This window comes from Mobula birostris, chromosome 21 (assembly GCF_030028105.1).
Source record: "Mobula birostris isolate sMobBir1 chromosome 21, sMobBir1.hap1, whole genome shotgun sequence".
NCBI classification, from domain to species: domain Eukaryota; kingdom Metazoa; phylum Chordata; class Chondrichthyes; order Myliobatiformes; family Myliobatidae; genus Mobula; species Mobula birostris.
The window spans coordinates 26,122,045-26,144,428 of NC_092390.1; the positions used below are offsets into that span (position 1 = coordinate 26,122,045).

A 22,384-nucleotide genomic window follows, 5' to 3' on the forward strand; every position below is an offset into this window, starting at 1 on the left:
CTCCAACTTTATGTGCACATTTGGACTAGGTTAACTGTAATGGGCCCTTTTATTTATCTTTTTTCTTTTCTTTTTCCTACTAACTGTTCCATAATGCTGAAATTTGTAAATATACTTTCTTTAAAATTTTATGTAGTGTACGATCTGTTATTTCGTGCCAACCGACAATTGTGTATGCACAGTATTTACACAGCATTAGCTCAAATCAAGGTTTCTTTAATCAGATCATCACAACGTTCCTGTTTGGCTGAACCCCAAATCATATCAACTCTAAACGTGTATTGTTTTTGAAAAATGGCCTTCTCACTGCTGAGTCCTGTAGCTGTTAGCAGAGTCGGCTAAAGGACCAAGTTTGCCCTTTGAGGGGTTTTTATATACATTTCTTATTGTAATTTATAGTGTATTTTATATATTGCACTGTACTGCTATCGCAAAACAAATTTCACGACATATGATTCTAAACTTGTATCTAACACTTAATTACAGTTGCCACTCCTCTTCCTTAAAATCCTATTTCCTGAATATTTCATTAGAAATATTTCATAAGAAATAATTTGTTTTAGTTCTGCTCAGGCACAAGGTATATATCTGCGAGTAGCTATTATATCACTTCCAAATCAACTGACTAATTTTATGCAGAATATTTGTGCTTTTGCACTTATAAAGCACCTTCACAAAATAAACTGTCCTGCTGCACTTCATTGAGATTATTATGTTCAGAAGGACAGTTGATTTTGTTAAGGTGCTTTTTAAGTTCAAGTTACTGTTGAAATGGAAGAAACATTAATTTTAGGAAACAAAAAGGAAAATAACTAAAAAATAAGTAATGTTATAAAGACAAGCATTTACTTTATCAGCAGGAGGAGCAGATAACACTAGAATTTATTTTGTGTAAAGGGAGGATGCAGAAGATTTGGATAGAATACAGAAGAAGTTTACCAGATTTAGAAGGCATGAGCTATGAAGTGGTGTTGGACCTGATAGATGTTTATAACATTATGAGAGCTGTATGTTGGGTATACAGTCAGAATCTCTTTTTCCCAATACTAGGGGACATATATATAGTGTGTGAGGGAAAAAATTTAAGAGAACTGTGCAGGGCAGGGGTTTTTACACATAGTGGTGGGTGCCTGGAACAGGCTGCTAGGGCTAATAGTGGAAGCCAATATGATGATGGTGTTTAAGAGACTCTGAAATGAACACATGAATATGGAGGCATATGGATCATATGCAGGAAGAAAGATTTTAGTTTAATTTGGCATCATGTTCATCATGGGTCGAAGGGCCACATCATGTACTGGACTGTTCTAGGTTCAACGTTCTCTGTTCTATGGTTGTAATACTGCAACAAGTTTGCTCATAAAGGTAAACAGAAGTTAGTCAAAGGTTTAAATAGTAAGATTTAAAAAAAAATAAGGATTTAGAAAGAATTACAATCTGTGAGGAACCAACGACTAGAAGTTGTTATTAAAGCTCGATGAAGGGAATACTGAATGAAGATGGACTTGTAGAGCTCCAGTGTTCCATGCTTACTCTATAATTCACCTCATTGGATTTTATTTCTATGTTTCCCCTCACTATGCATGCACTGTACAAATACAAGTTACCAATGAATCTACTTTTAATTTTTAAAATCGAAAAACTGCAAACCTGAATATTGGCAAGCACTTCGCCTGTTACTTGACTCAGCACTGATTTGACATCATCTATGCTATAACATGCCAAAGGACCTTCGGTTGTGAGGGCTTTAACTTCCATATTCTCTTCAGTCTCTGCCTCAACCTAGAAAAAGATGTCAGCCAGTGGATAATTTATCTAAACATGAGAATATGTGCACATATTCTTGATTAACCATGAGCTTAGAAAACTAGATAATACCTCAGCCTCTGGTTCCTCTGTTGACTGCAGTAGGACGAAGGATGAGTAGATATCCCAAGTTAAACTCTCTTCCAATGGTGGAGGGAATGGATCTGCTGACTTGATTACTTCAACCTCAAGCTTAAAACAAGGAGAAATATATTCTGAATTCAGACACTATGTCTAGTTCCCTGTGTTATCATAAACATAGAAAAGATAAAGTTCATCAAACAAAACAAGTAACTAAACTTATCGGAATATGAAAATGAAAAGAAAAGAAACTTGCATAAGCTCTAAATCTCAAAGCTGGAAGCACTCAGCAGGTCAGGCAACATCTCTGGAAGCAGAAACAAACTTAACATTTCAGATTAGAATGCAAACAACAGGAATTCTGTAGATGCTGGAAATTCAAGCAACACACATCAAAGTTGCTGGTGAACGCAGCAGGCCAGGCAGCATCTCTAGGAAGAGGTGCAGTCGACGTTTCAGGCCGAGACCCTTCGTCAGGACTAACTGAAGGAAGAGTGAGTAAGGGATTTGAAAGTTGGAGGGGGAGGGGGAGATCCAAAATGATAGGAGAAGACAGGAGGGGGAGGGATGGAGCCAAGAGCTGGACAGGCGATTGGCAAAAGGGATACGAGAGGATCATGGGACAGGAGGTCCGGGAAGAAAAACAAGGAGGGGGGGGACCCAGAGGATGGGCAAGAGGTATATTCAGAGGGACAGAGGGAGAAAAAGGAGAGTGAGAGAAAGAATGTGTGCATAAAAATAAGTAACAGATGGGGTACGAGGGGGAGGTTGGGCCTAGCGGAAGTTAAAGAAGTCGATGTTCATGCCATCAGGTTGGAGGCTACCCAGACGGAATATAAGGTGTTGTTCCTCCAACCTGAGTGTGGCTTCATCTTTACAGTAGAGGAGGCCGTGGATAGACATGTCAGAATGGGAATGGGATGTGGAATTAAAATGTGTGGCCACTGGGAGATCCTGCTTTCTCTGGCGGACAGAGCGTAGATGTTCAGCAAAGCGGTCTCCCAGTCTGCGTTGGGTCTCGCCAATATATAAAAGGCCATATCGGGAGCACTGGACGCAGTATATCACCCCAGTTGACTCACAGGTGAAGTGTTGCCTCACCTGGAAGGACTGTTTGGGGCCCTGAATGGTGGTAAGGGAGGAAGTGTAAGGGCATGTGTAGCACTTGTTCCGCTTACACGGATAAGTGCCAGGAGGGAGATCAGTGGGGAGGGATGGGGGGGACGAATGGACAAGGGAGTTGTGTAGGGAGCGATCCCTGCGGAATGCAGAGAGTGGGGGGAGGGAAAGATGTGCTTAGTGGTGGGATCCCGTTGGAGGTGGCGGAAGTTACGGAGAATAATATGTTGGACCCGGAGGCTGGTGGGGTGGTAGGTGAGGACCAGGGGAACCCTATTCCTAGTGGGGTGGCGGGAGGATGGAGTGAGAGCAGATGTACGTGAAATGGGGGAGATGCGTTTAAGAGCAGAGTTGATAGTGGAGGAAGGGAAGCCCCTTTCTTTAAAAAATGAAGACATCTCCCTTGTCCTAGAATGAAAAGCCTCATCCTGAGAGCAGATGCGGCGGAGACGGAGGAATTGCGAGAAGGGGATTTCAGATTAGAGACTTTTTCTAGAACTCTTTTCTAGGGGAGACTTCTCTTTCTCAGTTCTGATGAAGGGTCTTGGACCTGAAACATGAATTCTGTTCCTTTTTCAATAGATGCTACCTGATATACTGAGTGTTTCTACTAAACACATCACTTCCTTACTTGAATGAATCATAAAATGTTTAAAATAACTTGTGCCTACAAAGGCTTGCTTCTCTTATGGAGACTCTGCTTTTCCTACGTTTCCGCATCCAAGATATTTTCTATAGGATTATCTACCAGATTGTTCAAATACAATGAGTTCCATTCATGTTCCAACTCCTGGCTACTATATGCCCAGACTCCTCTATAGAGCCACAGCTTTTTCCTGCATGCATATATTCGAAATTTTCAACCCTCTCTACTCCATTGCTGTCCTTTGGACTCCATTTTCAGGTCCTAATTTTTCCACTGCATTCACACCTCTTCAATTCTTTTCTCTGAAAACATCTTCCAGAATGCTAGCCCTTATAATTTAATGAGAAGGAATACAGAAGAGACAGTTTAAAATCTGTCCAGATATATGCTGGGTGAGAAAACTAGGCAGCACAGTGGTGCAGCAAGTAGAGCCACTATGTCGCAGCACCAGAGACCTGGGTTCAATCCTGACCTCAACTGCTGTGTGCAGAAGCTTGTATGTTCTCCCTGTTTTAACCGGGAGCTCTGGTTTCCTCTCTCATCCCAAAGATATGCAGGCTGGTAGGTTAATCAGACACTGTAAATTGTGCCTAGTGCGTCAGAGAATGGTTGAATCTTCGGGGGGGGGGCGGGGTGGAGGTGTTAAAGGAAATATGAGTAAAATAATAAAATGGTATTACTGTACAATTAATGTAAATGGATAGCTGATGGCTGACATGGACTGCTAGTCCAAAGGGCCTGTCTCTGTGCTGTGTTTCTCTGACTCTTAGATGCAAGTTATTTTAATACTTACCACCAATGTTTATCTACAGCTTTCAAAGAACTAAGGTTCATTTATTATCAAAGTATACAACTCTGAAATTCTTCTTCTCCAGATAGCCATGAAACCAAGAAAGTAAAGTATGGCAGGACAATCATCAACCCCCAAACCCCTCCTGCCTACACACAAAAACAGAACAGGCACACTGACCCCCCCAAATCCCCCTTCCCCACACACAAAAAAATGAAAAAGATCGGGCAAAAAACACAGAATATAAAAAACATAAGACTGAGAAAAAATGTCTACAGTCCCAGTCCATATCAAAAATGCAGAAAACCTGGGTAACATTCTCCATGCACAGCGGCAGGCCTTCCCTCTCTGGCAGCAGAGCAATCTCACCAGCGATCAAAAGGCAGTCATCCCTTTCTCCAGTAGCAGAGTGATCCCCCAGTGATCAAAATGCAGCCTTCCTCTCTCCAGCAGCAAATGATCTCATCAGCAGTCAAAAGGCAGTCATCCCTCTCCAGTAGCAGAGCAATCTTGCCCGTAATCAAAAGACAGTCTCCCCTCTCCAGTAGCAGAGCGATCCCCCAGTCATCAAAAGGCAGTCTCCCCTCTCCTTTAGCAGAGTAATCCCCCGGTCATCAAAATGCAGTTTCCCTCTCTCTGGCAGCAGAGCAATCTCACCAGCGATCAAAAAGCAGTCTCTCCTCTCCAGTAGCAGAGTGATCCCCCAGTGATCAAAAGGCAGTCTCTCCTCTCCAGTAGCAGAGTGATCCCCCAGTGATCAAAAGGCAGTGTCCCTCTCTCTGGTAGCAGAGCGATCTCACCGGTGATCAAAAGGCAGTCATCCTTCTCCAGTAGCAGAGTGATCCCCCAGTGATCAAAAGGCAGTCTCCCTCTCTCTGGCAGCAGAGCGACATCACCAACGATCAAAAGATAGCCTCCCTCTCTCTGGCAGCAGAGCGATCTCACCAACGATCAAAAGACAGTCTCCCCTCTCCAGCAGCAGAGCAATCTCATCAGCAATCAAAAGGCAGTCATCCTTCTCCAGTAGCACAGCGATCTCATCAGCTATCAAGAGGCAGTCTCCCTCTCTCTGGCAGCAGAGTGATCCCCCAGTGATCAAAAGGCAGCCGCCCTCTCTCTGGCAGCAGTGTGATCCCCCAGTGATCAAAATACAGTCTCCCTCTCTCTGGCAGCAGAGCGATCTCACCAGTGATCAAAAGGCAGTCTCCCTCTCTCTGGCAGCAGAGTGATCCCCCAGTGATCAAAATGCAGTCTCCCTCTCTCTGGCAGCAGAGTGATCCCCCAGTGATCAAAAGGCAGTCTCTCCTCTCCAATAGCAGAATAATCTCACCAGTGATCAAAAGGCAGTCTCTCCTCTCCTTTAGCAGAGTGATCCCCCAGTGATCAAAATGCAGTCTCCCCTCTCCAGTAGCAGAGCGATCTCACCAGTGATCAAAAGGCAGTCTCCCTCTCTCTGGCAGCAGAGTGATCCCCCAGTGATCAAAATGCAATCTCCCTCTCTCCAGCAGCAGAGCAATCTCATCAGCAATCAAAAGGCAGTCATCCTTCTCCAGTAGCACAGCGATCTCATCAGCTATCAAGAGGCAGTCTCTCCTCTCCGGTAGCAGAGTGATCCCCCAGTGATCAAAAGGCAGTCTCCCCTCTCCAGTAGCAGAGTGATCCCCCAGTGATCAAAAGGCAGTCTCCCCTCTCCAGTAGCAGAGTGATCCCCCAGTGATCAAAAGGCAGTGTCCCTCTCTCTGGTAGCAGAGCGATCTCACCAGTGATCAAAAGGCAGTCATCCTTCTCCAGTAGCAGAGTGATCCCCCAGTGATCAAAAGGCAGTCTCCCCTCTCCAGTAGCAGAGTGATCCCCCAGTGATCCAAAGGCAGTCTCCCTCTCTCCAGCAGCAGAGCGATCTCATCAGTGATCAAAAGACAGTCTCTCCTCTCCAGTAACAGAGCGATCCCCCAGTGATCAAAATGCAGTCTCCCCTCTCCAGTAGCAGAGCGATCTCACCAGTGATCAAAAGGCAGTCTCCCTCTCTCTGGCAGCAGAGTGATCCCCCAGTGATCAAAATGCAGTCTCCCTCTCTCTGGCAGCAGAGTGATCCCCCAGTGATCAAAATGTAGTCTCCCACTCTCTGGCAGCAGAGTGATCCCCCAGTGATCAAAATGCAGTCTCCCCTCTCCAGTAGCAGAGCGATCTCACCAGTGATCAAAAGGCAGTCTCCCTCTCTCTGGCAGCAGAGTGATCCCCCAGTGATCAAAATGCAGTCTCCCTCTCTCTGGCAGCAGAGTGATCCCCCAGTGATCAAAATGTAGTCTCCCACTCTCTGGCAGCAGAGTGATCCCCCAGTGATCAAAATGCAGTCTCCCCTCTCCAGTAGCAGAGCGATCTCACCAGTGATCAAAAGGCAGTCTCCCTCTCTCTGGCAGCAGAGCGATCTCACCAGTGATCAAAAGGCAGTCTCCCTCTCTCTGGCAGCAGAGTGATCCCCCAGTGATAAAAATGCAGTCTCCCTCTCTCCAGCAGCACAGCAATCTCATCAGCAATCAAAAGGCAGTCATCCTTCTCCAGTAGCACAGCGATCTCATCAGCTATCAAGAGGCAGTCTCTCCTCTCCTTTAGCAGAGTGATCCCCCAGTGATGAAAATGCAGTCTCCCCTCTCCAGTAGAAGAGCGATCTCACCAGTGATCAAAAGGCAGTCTCCCTCTCTCTGGCAGCAGAGTGATCCCCCAGTGATCAAAAGGCAGTCTCCCTCTCTCTGGCAGCAGAGCGATCTCACCAGTGATCAAAAGGCAGTCTCCCTCTCTCTGGCAGCAGAGTGATCCCCCAGTGATCAAAATGCAGTCTCCCTCTCTCCAGTAGCAGAGTGATCCCCCAGTGATCAAAAGGCAGTCTCCCTCTCTCTGGCAGCAAAGCGATCCCCCAGTGATCAAAAGGCAGTCTCCCTCTCTCTGGCAGCAGAGCGATATCACCAGCAATCAAAAGGCAGTCTCTCTCTTTCTGGCAGCAGAGCGGTCTCACCAGCAATCAAAAGGTAGTCTCGCTCTCTCTGGCAGCAGAGCGATCTTATCAGCAATCAAAAGGCAGGCAGCCAGCACTCACCCTCCGCATTCACCTCAATGTTTCAATCTCCCACATCACTTTAATTGGCGAACAATGGCAGCTAATCAGTAAAATGGAGCCGAATATCAGCTTGCGCACGGCCCTGCAGCATTCTTACCACGAGATTCCCACACGCTGCCTCTGCCTCCCGGAATCTTCTTGGAGATTGCAGAGTGCTGAAACACCCAAACAATCTCCAAACTGCAAATCACAGGCTCCAACAGTTCCAGAACCACATTCAAGACAAAAAAACACAAATGGAAAAGACATGAAAGACATGATCTATCCAGAAGATGTCGACTGAAGGATCATTATGTGCAAGCGCTATCTTGACCCGAAGTCATGAATAATCCTAAATACAGGTAATCTGATATTTGATAGTGGTTTGTTCATGTAAACCCATTGTTGTTCAAATAGCCCTCATCCTTACATACTGTGGTTCTCCATTGTTGAAATTATTCCAAACCCTGCATTTTGCAGCTTGCTCTTCAGTAGGCACTCTGGTCTGACTGTTCCACTTAATCAGAATTGCACAAGCCTTTCATTCTACCCCAACTTCCTTCCTTTTTCAATACATACCTCTGTAACCCTCTTTTGCCCTCCCTTTAGTACCATTAACATTTAACCCTCTTTTCCCTTCTGCAGAAAGAGAGATGCATTTATGCTGGTTGACGAGAACCAAAACCACCGTTCCTGATAAATTACTATGAAAGCGTGACACTGTTAGCAAACGTAGCAACAAACTTGCTTACAGTAAATGCCCACATCCAACAATGTGATAATAAATAGATAGTCTGATTCAGTGATGTTGGATATATTAGCCAGGACACCAAGAGAACACCTTTATTCTTTTGTGAGCTCTTTTATTTTTGTCTGACAGAGCAGGTGGGTTGTCTGTCATAGCAAGGCTGCATTTCTAACAGTGTTGTGCTCACTCTATACACCATGGGATCTTGAAACAGGACTTGAAAAGATAATTTAACAAAATATGTGTTCAGATCTTTAAAACAGAATTTGAACCCAAAATGTGTGGCTCTGTTAGTTACGTTTATAAATTTAGATGTATGTACATATCTAACAGTTTATTCTTACATTGTACATTTCCCTACTGATTACTTCAAAATTACTTTCAGATATTGATTGTTTTCTTCTTCATTCCATAAGTGAATATGGTAGTCTACGAGATGGAATTTTTACCCAAGTGGTGTGGTACTGGTGTCACTGGATCACCAGGGATTTGGTATCATTACAAATATCTAGGCATACTTTATTATACTAATGGGCTCAGCAATGCTGCTGCTATTCAGTCGATGGTTGAAAGAGAGCCACTTGCTAGACGCTGAGTGTAGGTCAGTTTACTCCTGCTACATGTGCTAGTCCACTGCAGCACAAAGATCAAGTGCACCTGACCTACGTACTGGGTACAGAGTGGAACATATTTCTGTTTTGTGCTGTGGGCCAGGTACACTTAGCCCCTCAGCCTCGCACCTATTCACAGTGAAAGTCCTACCCTCATTTGTCTTCCCAAAGCAACTACTTGCACTTATCCAAATTAAACTCCACACCCTTCCTATAATGGATGACCAGAACTGAATTCAATACTCCAAGGTGCGAACTAATTCGAGTTTTATAAAGCTGGAACATAACTTCCTGACTCTTGAACTCAGTTCCTTGACTGATAAAGGCAAGCATGCCACGTGTCTTCTTGAGTAAAACAGTTATGAATTATCTTGCTGCTTATTTCTCATCAACTATCAGTGACAATAATCACTACTTTTTGAACACAAACACACTCAACTGACTATATGCACTCTCAACTAAAAATGGCGGGAGGAGAAGATGGTGACGCGACACAGCGTGCATGGCCTCTCTGGTGATGAATATCTGTTATCTGTCAAGTAGGAGGCAGTGCACAATTCTGATTTGATGGAGGCAGACGTGAGAAGCACAGAGGAACATCTGGTGAATCTTCTGAAATGCCTGTTCGCTGCCACCGCCACTGTGTGATCCAAAATCTCCAGAGAGGAAGGCCCCGAATCCTTGGCTTTGCCTGTTGCTTGGCGGCCGGGGCCAGGGTCGAAGCGCTCGGCAGAGATGGTGCTCGGTGTTGGAGGGCTGGTTGGAGGCATGAAGTTTTCGGATGGACTCAAGAGTCAGACTGTGGTCGGGTGTTTCCAGGATGCTGCATCGGCAAGCTTGCGGCGCTGGAAGCTCATGGCAGGGAGAGTTTCTCCCTTCTACCGTCTGCGTGAGATGTTGGGGCTATTGGGACTTTGAGACTTTTTTTACCGTGCCCATGGTCTGCTCTTATCAAATTACAGTATTGCTTTGCACTGTTGTAACTGTATGTTATAATTATGTGGTTTTTGTCAGTTTTAGTCTTGGTCTGTCTTGTGTTTCTGTGATATCATACTGGAGGAACATTGTATCATATTTTAATGCATGCATTTCTAAATGACAATAAATGAGGACTGAGTGTCCTCATAATCTAAATCTAAATATTTTAAAACTTTTTTTCTCTAAGCATGGTGTAGTGTCCAGCAGCTGATGCTAGTTAGAAACTGTACGGCAACAGTCTCCTGCCCCATTTAAGTGGTATAGTGTCCAAAATAAACAAAGAGAATCCCAGCTATTTTCTAGATTAGTTTTTGTTAACTTTAAGATCTGTCTCAAATAAGTGGCTGCCCCAATTAAACGGTGGTCCAATTAACTGGAATCCATTGTATTTTCATCAGGGACCTCAGTTTTGCCTCCTTTCTGGGGAATGGAATGGAACAGAAGTCCCATATGCTATTATGGTATGTACTTTGATAATTCAGTTTCCTCCAATTTCCCAATGTACAGTATTCCTGGATGATTAGTGAATGGGGCAGCAAACAGGTGTCCAGCATCATTGTTTAATATATGGTTTATAATTTTAAAATAATCTTAAATTATAACTGGGGGAGGAAAGCTTAACTGTCAGTTGGATCGTACATGTTTATTGAGAGCTTTGTGATTTAAAATCAATTTAACTCATTGGCAATTCTAAGTACTTCGAAATTTATATGTGTTTCCATTTATAAAATCATTTGCAGAGGAATATTTAAACCATACTCTGTATATCTCCATGTAAAATTAATGCCTTATGAATATGGTATTAATTTTACATCGAAATAGTGGTTCACCATTGGACAGCTGATTGCACCTTGATGTTTGACTCCTCATTAAGTTCAACATAGGAGTGAGAACTGGAACATGCCCAGACCTGATCAGGTCTTCTTGAAGAATCCTGCACCAAATTGCTTAAAAGGAATTGTTTTCTTCTTATTGTTTTAAGTGAAACAGAATGAGAATCTCAAGTGCAAGTGCTTTTCACATAGAGTCTTTTAGTGTTAAAACTGCACATAACCTTTTAAGTTTTTTAACGTATACTTAAACTATATAAATTAAAAAAGCACAAGCAGTTCTGACCCTTGTCTCACATTTTCAGCATTTAGTTGATTTCTTTGTCCTACAGTACACAAAGCTTTACTGCTCTTTTTCAAATGCTTTGATGAGGGCAGGGGTTAGACTTGGTCTACTCGAACATCAGCAAGCCTTCGTTAAGGTTTCATATGGTAGATTGTTATGGAATGTTAGATCGCATGGAGAGCTTGCTAATTGTATACAGAAATGGCAGAAAGCAGATGATGATGGTAGAAGGTTATTTTATGGATTGGAGGCCATGGCAAATGGTATTCCCCAAGGCTTGAAGTTAGGCTCATTGCTATTTGTAATATCTATATCAATGATTTGGATGTGATATAGTTAATAAGTTTAATTATGTGTGCAAGACATAGTTAATAGGTTTGCAGATGACACTAAAACAGGTGGTGTTGTTGTCAGTGAGGATGGTTATAAGGATTTAGAGATTTCAGCTGGTTAAGTGGTCCAAGGAATGGAAAATGGAATTTAATTTGAATAAGTGCAAGATGTTGCACTTTGGAAAGTCAAATGGATGGCAGGACTTTCACAGTGAACAGAAAGATCCTGTGGTGTGTTATAGAACTGAGGGACCCAGGAGTATAGGTACCTAGTTCCTTGAAAGTTGTATCACATGCAGATAGAGTGGTGAAGAAGACTTTTGGCACACTGCCCTTAATCAGCCAGGACACTGAGTATAGAAGTTGGGGTATTATGTTGCAATTGTACAAAACGTCGGTATGGTCACATTTGGAATATTGTGTTCAGTTTCAGTCACCCTTTATAGGACAATGCCAATAAGCTGAAGGAGTGCACAGGGGACTTAGAAAGATGTCGTTCAGACTCAAGGGACTGGGTTACAGAGAGAGTTTGTATAGGTTGGGACTTTTTTTTCCATTGGAGAATGGGCAAATGAGGGGTTATCTTATAAGACTATATAAAATTATATAGGATATAGGTAGGGTGAATGGTCACAGTCTTTTTCCTAAGACTGGGAAATCAAGAACTAGAAGGCAGAAGTTTAAGGTGAGAGAAAAGAAATTTAATACAAACATGGGAGGGTTACTTTATCATCCGGACAGTTGTCAGTATATGAAATGAGCTGCTAGGGAAAATGGTAGAAGCATGTATATTAACAACGTTGTATACTAATATACTTGGACAGGTACATCAATAGGATGGGCAAATGGAATTAGCTGAGATGGGAATCTTGGTTGACATAGACCAGTTGGGCTGAACAGCGTATCTCCATGCTCTACAACTCTATGATTCCATTGCCAGTTCTCCCTGTTCTCCATCCAACTACAGACCTAACATTTTGTTCTGTCTCTACCTCCTTCCATCCTTCTCTGCAACATAAAAGCTTAATTCATTTGTAACCTTTCCCAGTTCTGATGGGAGTATTTTCTCTGGAGCTGCTGCCCAACTGACTCAGCTTTCCAGCACTTTTGTTATTATATTTTAAAATAACCAATAATTTGAGAAAAAGGAAATATTAACTAGAAATATTATTTTAAAGCATTTAAATATTAATAATTGAGATTTTAATAAAAATAAAGGTTATGAAGTGCACTTTTTACAGTAAAAGACTTTACATGATAAACACTCACCTGAGACTTTCATTCTGTTCCACTTAAGCCAAAATGAAAAAAACAATTATTCTCATCTGATTCAATATTCTTCAAGAAGTCCTGATCATAAGTGGAAAGAGTAAAGTGCTAAGATGCAGTCAGTTATTCAATGATGAGCTGTTGACTGCAACTTCCAGATTTACATGTTAGCATACATATCTCCATGCTTACAAGATACTGTGCAGAGTATGGTTTAAATATTCCACTGCAGATGATTTCACATGTTGAGTTCCTTAGTCAGTTAATTTTATTTTATTGTCTACTTCTCTTAAATAGCTATAGATAGTAGAAAAATAGTTTAATTTGGTCATGATATTTTTAAAGTACACATAGCAAAATGATGGCAAAACCCCAAATACCTGATCTAATCACAGTACAATGTCCTAATCTGAGATTACCTTGCTGTGGAACTGTGCTTGTTGAAATAGGGTATGGTTATATGCCACTTCGGGTCATCTTCAGTTTATCACCATCACCTACCCCATCCCACATGCCAAATTTGAGTCTAATGAAATTATTTCTGAACCAGATATACTAAAATGAACCCTAATAAAGCTATCCTGAAATAAATACAATCTGCACTTGGTAGATATTTCATTTCAATCTTGGTATTGTTATAGTAAAGCACATGAGTAACAGGCATGATTTGTCTTCATTTCCATGTATTTCAGTGTATTTAACATTCACTGTGTATTGATCTACAAGCTGAGGTGGAGATGAATGAAAGAAAATCATGTCGAAACAAATCGATGGGTTAAAGCTAAATGTCATGTAGGTATTTTCATTTTAAAAAATCATCAATTTCACTGAACAGTTCAATGAAATTCAGTATCTTTTATAAATATGATGTATTGCTCTTTAATCTTTTGAAGTTTCCAATGCAATTTGGGTACGATATTCATTCTGTCTAATATTTGTTAAAATCTTTCAATAAAATTGAAACAACATTCTTCATTTATGTATTTGTCAAATGCAATTAGATAATCAGTGGTTACCAAATCAACTATCAAATCCTCTGTTCTCAAAATTAAATATCCAGCTGACAACTAACATTTCACAGTTTTAATTGGACAATAATCCAGTTAACAGTGTATTTATTTTTAATTGTCAAATTGCTTTCAGAGTTAATAAATGAACTTTTGTCAAAAGTTTTAAATAACATTTGGACTATTTTATCAGATTCAGATCCATGTATTCATCACATGTACATGGAAACTCACAAAATTTACAGCAAGTAAAGTTTTCAGGGAAATATTACAAGGAATGATAGGACAAATGGAATATCTGTTACGTTAATCAATTTAAACCAGGATGTAAACGGCTTATGCGTTCATAAACTTAGATTGAAACAAAGACAGGAAAGAGTCTGGACTTCATCCAGAGTTTAATGCCCTTCTTTAAATTATCAGACTATTTCCTTGAACTTTAGAAAGGCTGATTTCACGCACCATGTGCTAGCGCCTCACTATCATCAAAGGAAAATTGCTATCTGAAAACTAAACCAACGTGGATGCCTGTAGACGATAATTAAGATCTATTTCAATCAAAATAACATAGAAAATTGGTTTCTCAAAATATTTTTCTTGAAGAGAAGTTAAGTTTAAAAACAACAGGAAGCTTCCCACCAAACACACAGATTTTGTGAGTTGCATCACTGTTACTGAAATAAGTCTGAATATATATTGCAAAAATAGGATTAGGAGAAATGGTTAACTTTCCTACTATTATAAATGTTTCTAAAAAGAATTCCATAAAATAAAACCGTATCATGCTAACAATGCTGACCGCTAGATGCCTCTGCCCATCTTCATTTAACTCTGTCACAATAGCGTTTTAATCTTATTTTACCATTTAGGCTTTCTAGCTTCATTTTAAATGCATCCTCATTAGTTGTGTTACCCAAATCCAACAGCAGCAAATTGCATATTTACACTATACTTTAGGTGAAAGAGGTTTCTTTACAATTCTCTCTGTTTTTTAAGACAATCTGATACAATAACTTAATCATATAATACTACTTTTTTAATTTTATACAGTTGAAAATTAGCAGTAACAGGGGAATCTATTGTTAGGGTGTCAGACAGGTGATTCTGTGGACGCAAGAAAGAAAGATGGATGGTTGTTTGCCTCCCAGATGCCAGGGTCCGGGGTGTTTCTGATTGCGTCCATGATATCCTGAAGTGGGATGGTGAACAGCCAGAGTCCATGGTATATATTGGTACCAATGACATGGGAGGAGGTCCTGAAAAAAGACTACAGGGAGTTAGAAAGGAAGTTGAGAAGCAGGACCTCAAAGGTAGTAATCTCGGGATTACTGCTTGTGCCACACGACAGTGAGTATAGGAATAGAGTGAGGTGGAGGATAAATGTGTGGCTGAGGGATTGGAGCAGGGGGCAAGGATTCAGAGTTCTGGATCATTGGGACCTCTTTTGGGGCAGATGTGACCTAAACAAAAAGGAGGGGTTGCACTTGAATCCCAGGGGGACCAATATCCCGGCAGGGAAGTTTGCTAAGTCTATTGGGGAGAGTTTAAACTAGAATCGCTGGGGGATGGGAACCGAACTGAAGTGACGGAGGAAGGGGCGGTTGGCTCACATATAGAGAAAGCTTGGACACAGTGCGAAAAGGAGGATAGGCAGGTGACAGAGAAGGGATACGCTCAGACCAATGGTTTGGGATGTGTCTATTTAATGCAAGAAGCATCATGAACAAAGCAGATGAGCTTAGAGCATGGATCAGTACTTGGAGCTATGATGTTGTGGCCATTACAGAGACTTGAATGGCTCAGGGGCAGCAATAGTTACTTGGAGTGCCAGGCTTTAGATGTTTCAGAAAGGACAGGGAGGGAGGAAAAAGAGGTGGGACATGGCACTGGTGATCACAGATCGTGTCACAGCTGCAGAAAAGAAGGACGTTATGGAGGGATTGCCTACTGAGTCTCTGTGGGTGGAAGTTAGAAACAGGAAGGGGTCAATAACTCTACTGGGTGTTTTTTATAGACCACCCAGTAGTAACAGGGACACTGAGGAGACAGATTTTGGAAAGGGTAATAATAACAGGGTTGTTATGGTGGGAGATTTTAATTTCCCAAATATTGATTGGCATCTCCTTAGAGCAAGGGGTTTGGGTGGGGTGACGTTTGTTAGGTGTGTTCAGGAAGGTTTCCTGAAACAATATGTAGATAAGCCTACAAGAGGAGGGGCTGTACTTGATCTAATATTGGGAAATGAACCTGATCAGGTGTCAGGTCTGTCAGTGGGAGAGCATTTTGGAGATAGTGATCACAATTCTATCCCTTTTACCATAGCATTGGAGAGGAATAGGCACAGACAAGTTAGGAAAGCATTTAATTGGAGATCGGAATAAGGGGAAATATGAAGCTATCAGGCAGGAAGTTGAAAGCATAAATTGGGCACAGATGTTCTCAGGGAAATGTATGGCAGAAATATAGCAAATGTTTAGGGATTATTTGCATGGCATTCTGCATTGGTACATTCCAATAAGACAGGGAAAGAATGGTAGGGTACAGGAACAGTGGTGTACAAAGTCTGTTGTAAATCTAGTCAAGAGGAAAAGAAGAGCTTACGAAAGGTTCAAAAACTAGGTAATGATAGAGAGCTAGAAGATTATAAAGCTAGCAGGAAGGAGTTTAAGAATGAAATTAGGAGAGCCAGAAGGGGCCATGAGAAGGGCTTGGTGAGCAGGATTAACGAAAACTCCAAGGCATTCTACAAGTACGTGAAGAGCAGGAGGATAAGACATGAGAATAGGATCAATCAAGTGTGATAGGGGAAAAGTGTGGATGGAACCAGAGGAGATAGCAGAGATACCTAATGGATACTTTGCTTCAGTATTCACTATGGAAAAGGACCTTGGTGATTGTTGGGATGACTTACAGCGGATTGAAAAGCTTGAGCATATAGACATTAAGAAAGAGGACGTGCTGGAACTTTCGGAAAGCATCAAGTTGGATAAGTCTCTGGGACCAGTTGAGATGTATCCCAGGCTACTGTGGGAGGCGAGGGAGGAGATTGCTGAGCCTCTGGCAATGATCTTTGCATCATCAATGGGGAAGGGAGAGGTTCCGGAGGATTGGAGAGTTGCAGATGCTGTTCCGTTATTCAAGAAAGGGAGTAGAGATAACCCAGGAAATTATAGACCAGTGAGTCTTACTTCAGTGGTTGGGAAGTTGATTGAAAAGATCCTGAGAGGCAGGATTTATGAACATTTGTAGAGGCATAATATGATTAGGAATAGTCAGCATGTCTTTGTCAAAGGCAGGTCATGCCTTACGAGCCTGATTGAATTTTTTGAGGATGTGACTAAACATATTGTTGAAGGAAAGGCAGTAGATGTAGTGTGTATGGATTTTCAGCAAGGCATTTGATAAGGTACCCCATGCAAGGCTTATTGAGAAAGTAAGGAGGCATGGGATCCAAGGGGACCTTGCTTTGTGGATCCAGAATTGGCTTGTCTACACAAAGAGTGGTTGCAGATGGGTCATATTAAGCATGGACGTCTGGGACCCCTTCTCTTCATGATTTTTATAAATGACCTGGATGAGGAAGTGGAGGGATGGGTTAGTAAATTTGCTGATGACACAAAGGTTGGGGGTGTTGTGGATAGTGTGGAGGGCCGTCAGAGGTTACAGCGGGACATTGACAGGATGCAAAACTGGGCTGAGAAGTGGCAGATAGAGTTCAACTCAGATAAATGTGAGATGGTTCATTTTGGTAGTTCAAGTATGATGCCAGAATATAGTATTAATGGTAAGACTCTTGGCAGTGTGGAGGATCAGAGGGATATTGGGGTATGAGTCCATAGGACACTCAAAGCTGTTGCGCAGGTTGACTATTCGGTTAAGAAGGCATACGGTGCATTGGCCTTCATCAATCATGGGATTGAGTTTAGGAGATGAGAGGTAATGTTGCAGCTATAAAGGGCCCTGGTCAGACTCCACTTGGAGTACTGCACTCAGTTCTGGTCACCTCACTACAGAAAAGATGTGGAAACTATAGAAAGGGTGCAGAGGAGATTTACAAGGATGTTGCCTGGATTGGGGAGCATGCCTTATGAGAATAGGTTGAGTGAACTCGACCTTTTCTCCTTGGAGCAGCGGAGGATGAGAGGTGACCTTATAGAGGTGTATAAGATGATGAGAGACATTCATCATGTGGATAGTCAGAGGCTTTTTTCCAGGGCTGAAATGGCTAACACAAAAGGACACAGTTTTAAGGTGCTTGGAAGTAGGTACAGAAGAGATGTCACGGGTAAGTTTTTTACGCAGAGAGTGGTGAGTTCGTGGAATGGGCTGCCAGCAATGGTGGTGGAGGCAGATACGATAGGGTCTTTTACGAGACTCCTGGATAGGTACATGGAGCTTAGAAAAATAGAGGGCTATGGGTAACCCTAGGTAATTTCTAAAGTAAGTACATGTTTGGCACAGCATTGTGGACTGAAGGGCCTGTATTGTGCTGTAGGTTTTCTATGTTTCTAAAATCAAAATAAAAATGCACATGTTGGAAATCTGAAATAAAAACAGAAAATGCTGGAAACACAAAATTTTAGATTGAAAAAGATCCCTGTCAGAACTAGAAAAGAGGGAATACAGAGTTGTTTTAAGTTTTCAGAGAAACGGGATAAAAGATGAAGATGGGATAAGACAAAGGGAATATCTGTGATAGGGTAAGGTCGGGGTCAATGGGGCCAACTAGTGAGTGATTAAAATATATAACAAAGGTTAGTGTTTAGCAAATAGCAGGGCTATGAGTCATGCCATCAGGCCAGACTTTACTGATGGAAGATAAAATCTGAGAAAAAATGTATGTGGAAAATCACATCTTATGAATTTGATTCAGTTTTTTGAAGAGGTGACAAAGACTAATGAAGACATTGTTTACATGGTCTTTTGCAAGGCTTCTGAAAATTTTCATCTGGTAGGCTGGACTGGGAAGGTTGGAATACACGGGGCCCAGGGTGAACTAGCCAGCCGCATACGAAGTTGGCTGAGTAGAAGGAGACAGAGACTGGTAGGGTTGTTTTCTAATTTGGAGGCCTATGACTGATGGTGCTGCAGTTCCTTGTAGTGTCTCCTGTTATTTGCTACACGCATGAATGATTTGAATGGGAGTGTACGTAGCATAATTAGTAAGTTTGAAGATTCCATGGTGATATAGTGGACAGTGAATAAGGTTGTCAAAGATTACAAAAGGGTATAGATAAATTGAGAAAATGGGCAAGAGAATGGCAGACACAATTTAACTCAGGCAAGTGCAGAGTGATTCATCCTAGGAAGTTTAACCAGGCCAGTGCATGGCATGGCTCTGGCAAGTGTTGTTGCACAGAGAGACCCTGGCATACAAGAACATATGTAGTTCCCTGAAAATGGCAACACAGGTAGACAAGGTAGTGAATAAAGCATAAGACATGCTTACTTTGAATGACTGAGGCACTGAGTATAAGAATTAGTACATTGTGTTGCTGTTGTGAGAACATCATTAAGGCCTCACTTGAGAGTTTTGAGTACAGTTCTGGTTGCCACGCTCAATGAAAACTGTGATTAAGCTAGAGAAGGCTCAGAAAAGACTCACAATAATGTTGCCCGGAGTTATAAGGATAGATTGGATAAAGGATTATCTTGAAACTAAGTAGCTTGTGAGTTAACCTGAGGTATATAAATTTAGGAAAAGCTGTTTCCTATGACAGGGGTGTTTAAAACTAGACAGCATAGATTTAAGGTTAGAGGAAGATAACTTAAACGGTACCTGAGGAGTAAATTTATAAAATGTTCACAATAAAAGTAGCTAGTATCTAGAATGAGCTGTCAGAGAAAGCAATGAGGCAAGAAAAGCATTTAAGAAGCATCAGGATAGGTACTTGAATGAGCAGAGCAAAGAGGGATATAAAATTAATGCATGTGAGTGGGATTAGTGTAAATAGGCCGGATGGTCAGCCAAAGAGCATATTTCCATGCTATACACTTACGTGATTACTGCACCATCCCCATCCCAAACTTCCCTTCCTAGCCGCAATCTATTTGTCATTCCTCACTTTTAATTCTTGTCTTTTAGATATTACACAGTATTATAGTAAAATTTTCAAAAAACTCAGTAAGTTCAGAGGGAGTGCAGGAACCAGGGCCCCAACGGTTTAAATGGAAGCATAGAAACTAGAGCTTCTGCAAGTTGAATGGGAATGTGGGAACTGGGACTCAGGTGAGTTGAATGAGAGTGCATCAAACGTTAGCTGGTGAGCTGGACGCTGAAATATTAGGATTAGCCAATAGTGAGGTAGTGGATTATTGAAGTTTTACATATTAACTGTGATTTTGTTTCTCTAAAACACAGAATTCTGTCAGTTAAACAAAATCATTTTAAGGCATTAAGTCTATTTCTATTTGTATAAAGCTGCTGCAAAATAAATGGATTTTCTTTACCACACGGTTCTTCATAATTTATAAATAAAATTTACTGAACTATGTCAGTTAAAGTCCATTTTGAATCCACAATTATTGTATTTTTCTTAAGGTTTCTGAGCAATTTTTTATGACATATTTATGTTAAATTAAACTCCCTCAAGGCTGAATAGAGATATTCACTGAACAACTAAGCCTTATAATGCTAGACAATTTGTTTAGATTTCCAGTCTATGAGAAAGAGTTTATCTCATTTAGGCTCACAGTACGAGACCTACATTAATCTCAATGTCCCAAAATTGATATAGAGTTTTTTAAAGTTATGCATTACTGACCTTAGTGTCCAGAATCCCTAGGTCAGGAGTATGATGGAAAAGGAACTCATATAATCCATAATGCTGAAATACACTAAGAAATAAACACAGTTAATGTGAAATAGCCTAAGGCTTTCTAAAATAAAATCATACATTATGCAATATTTAGAAATGAAATGATATTAAATGTACATGAAATATAGCCCAACTGCCAAAACCTGTCTGTCAAAGACAAGTAATAAAACGGTATGGTTTTCAGAAATATGACACAAAAGCAAGTCTTCATTAATCAATGACATGCCCTGAAGTGATTGATCTTGCTTGTTAACCAGAATATGCAAACCTGAATTTTAAGGTAATGCATAACTGAACTTTGAGACTAGAAATACTGTAGTTACAGGTCAAATTGACTCTGCTAAATACAGTTAGAGGCATAGCTAAGGCCTAAGAATTGATTACAGTTGTTTATCATCCTCTTTCCTGATCATTGCTCATAGATTCATGATCTGAGAATCCTAACACACCAGGACAGGATGGAGTTTATTATGATGTACTCTACAGCTTAATCACATTTCATACTTGGTTATTTAGGGTCTTGAATGGAGGATCAACATTTGCATAGGGAACTATCATTCTACCCTGGTGGTTATTTTTGATGTACCGTGAATCACACTTCATTTGGAATTCAGTTTCCTATTAACAGGAAGTCTGAAAGGTTCATTTTTTCATGGAAATTACACAATATCCACCACACACCTTTACTTGGTAATATCTATACTCTTTGTTTATGGACTTCTTTCTTCAGTGGACATAATTCCAATTCTCTTACAATGAAATTAAATGAAAAGTGACAAAAATAAAATTAAACAAAGCACAAGGACTTTCAGGAAAGAAGAGAGCAAAAGGAGAATGCCAGTAAAAAAAAACTTATAAAATAAAATAAATACATAAATACCATCTTGTTTCAAGCCCAAATTATGCAAACACTACAAATAGGAGCACTAAGGATTAAAAAGAGTTGTAATTTAATATAATTATGGGGATACTGATAATAGGTATTGAATAGGTACTGCAGCATAAAAGCCAGGATCAACAGGCTCCGGAACAACGTCTTCTACCACGCCATCAGACTGATTAATTCATGCTGATACAATTGTATTTCTATATTGACTGTTCTATATACTATTTATTATAAATTAATATAAATTGCACATTTAGACAGAGACATACAAAATTTTTGCTCCTCATGTATGTGAAGGATCTAAGTAATAAAGTCAATTCATTCAATTCAATTAATTAGATTCAATGGGAATCTAGATTGGGGAACTTTCATTCTTTCAAACACAGACACAAAAGAAATTCTGCAGATGCTGAAAGCTTGAGCAGCACACACAAGAACTGCAGGAGGAACTTAGCAAGTCAGGCAGCATCTATGGAGGGAAATAAACAGCTAAAGGTGGTGCCAGAAGGCCATTTTTCCAAACCCATCAGTGAAACAGTTTTAATTCTTCTTCTTCTAATGCCTCTTTTCTTCTTTTTCAAGGTGGCTGGAGTTTTGTCGGAGTCCATGATCTACAGCTGCACTCAAACTGCAGCGTTCCCATTCTTGGAGCTCACTGACCTGCTGCATTTTTGTATCTCCAGAAGTGGCTTGGAAAATGGCACCTTCAGGATGTGGCCTTACCTGGACCTGTGGACCTGATTTCTCGCCGGTGTCACGAACTGAAGCGTTGCAGGGAGCTGGGACAGGTGTGGCTGTCAGAGGCCTCTGCACTCGGGTGATCACTCTCTCTCTCTCTCTCTCTCTCTATCTATGGTGAATGAGAATGTGCAGCCGATTCTCGACCCGGGGGAAACTCAAAATAAAAGTAGAGCTATGAATGCAGTAAGCTGCTTGTCTGCCTCTCCCTGTGGAAGGGGTGATATCTTTCTCTCCCTTGTTTGTAAGAGAGAGAACCTGTGGGATGTCAAAGTGTTGGGATGACCAGTAGTTTTTGATAGACCATGGTCTGTCTTTGGGGCTTTGCTGGTACTTGCATGGTGGCTG

The 22,384-nt window shown here is 41.2% G+C and overlaps 1 protein-coding gene across 2 annotated transcripts in view; it reads right to left on the bottom strand.

The window, feature by feature from the left end:
• Window positions 1–22,384, bottom strand: part of cabcoco1 (ciliary associated calcium binding coiled-coil 1) — a 100,551-nt gene that overhangs the window by 16,482 nt on the left and 61,685 nt on the right. The window contains exons 5-7 of one of the 2 annotated variants that reach the window (XM_072239715.1): window positions 20,359–20,431; window positions 1,879–1,998; window positions 1,651–1,782 (exon numbers count right to left, since the gene is read on the bottom strand). In XM_072239715.1, coding sequence (XP_072095816.1) covers window positions 1,651–1,782; window positions 1,879–1,998; window positions 20,359–20,431 — 325 coding nt within the window. Of the gene's footprint in view, window positions 1–1,650; window positions 1,783–1,878; window positions 1,999–14,364; window positions 14,851–20,358; window positions 20,432–22,384 lie in introns of those variants that run through there. The other variant, XM_072239716.1, reaches the window with a different exon arrangement.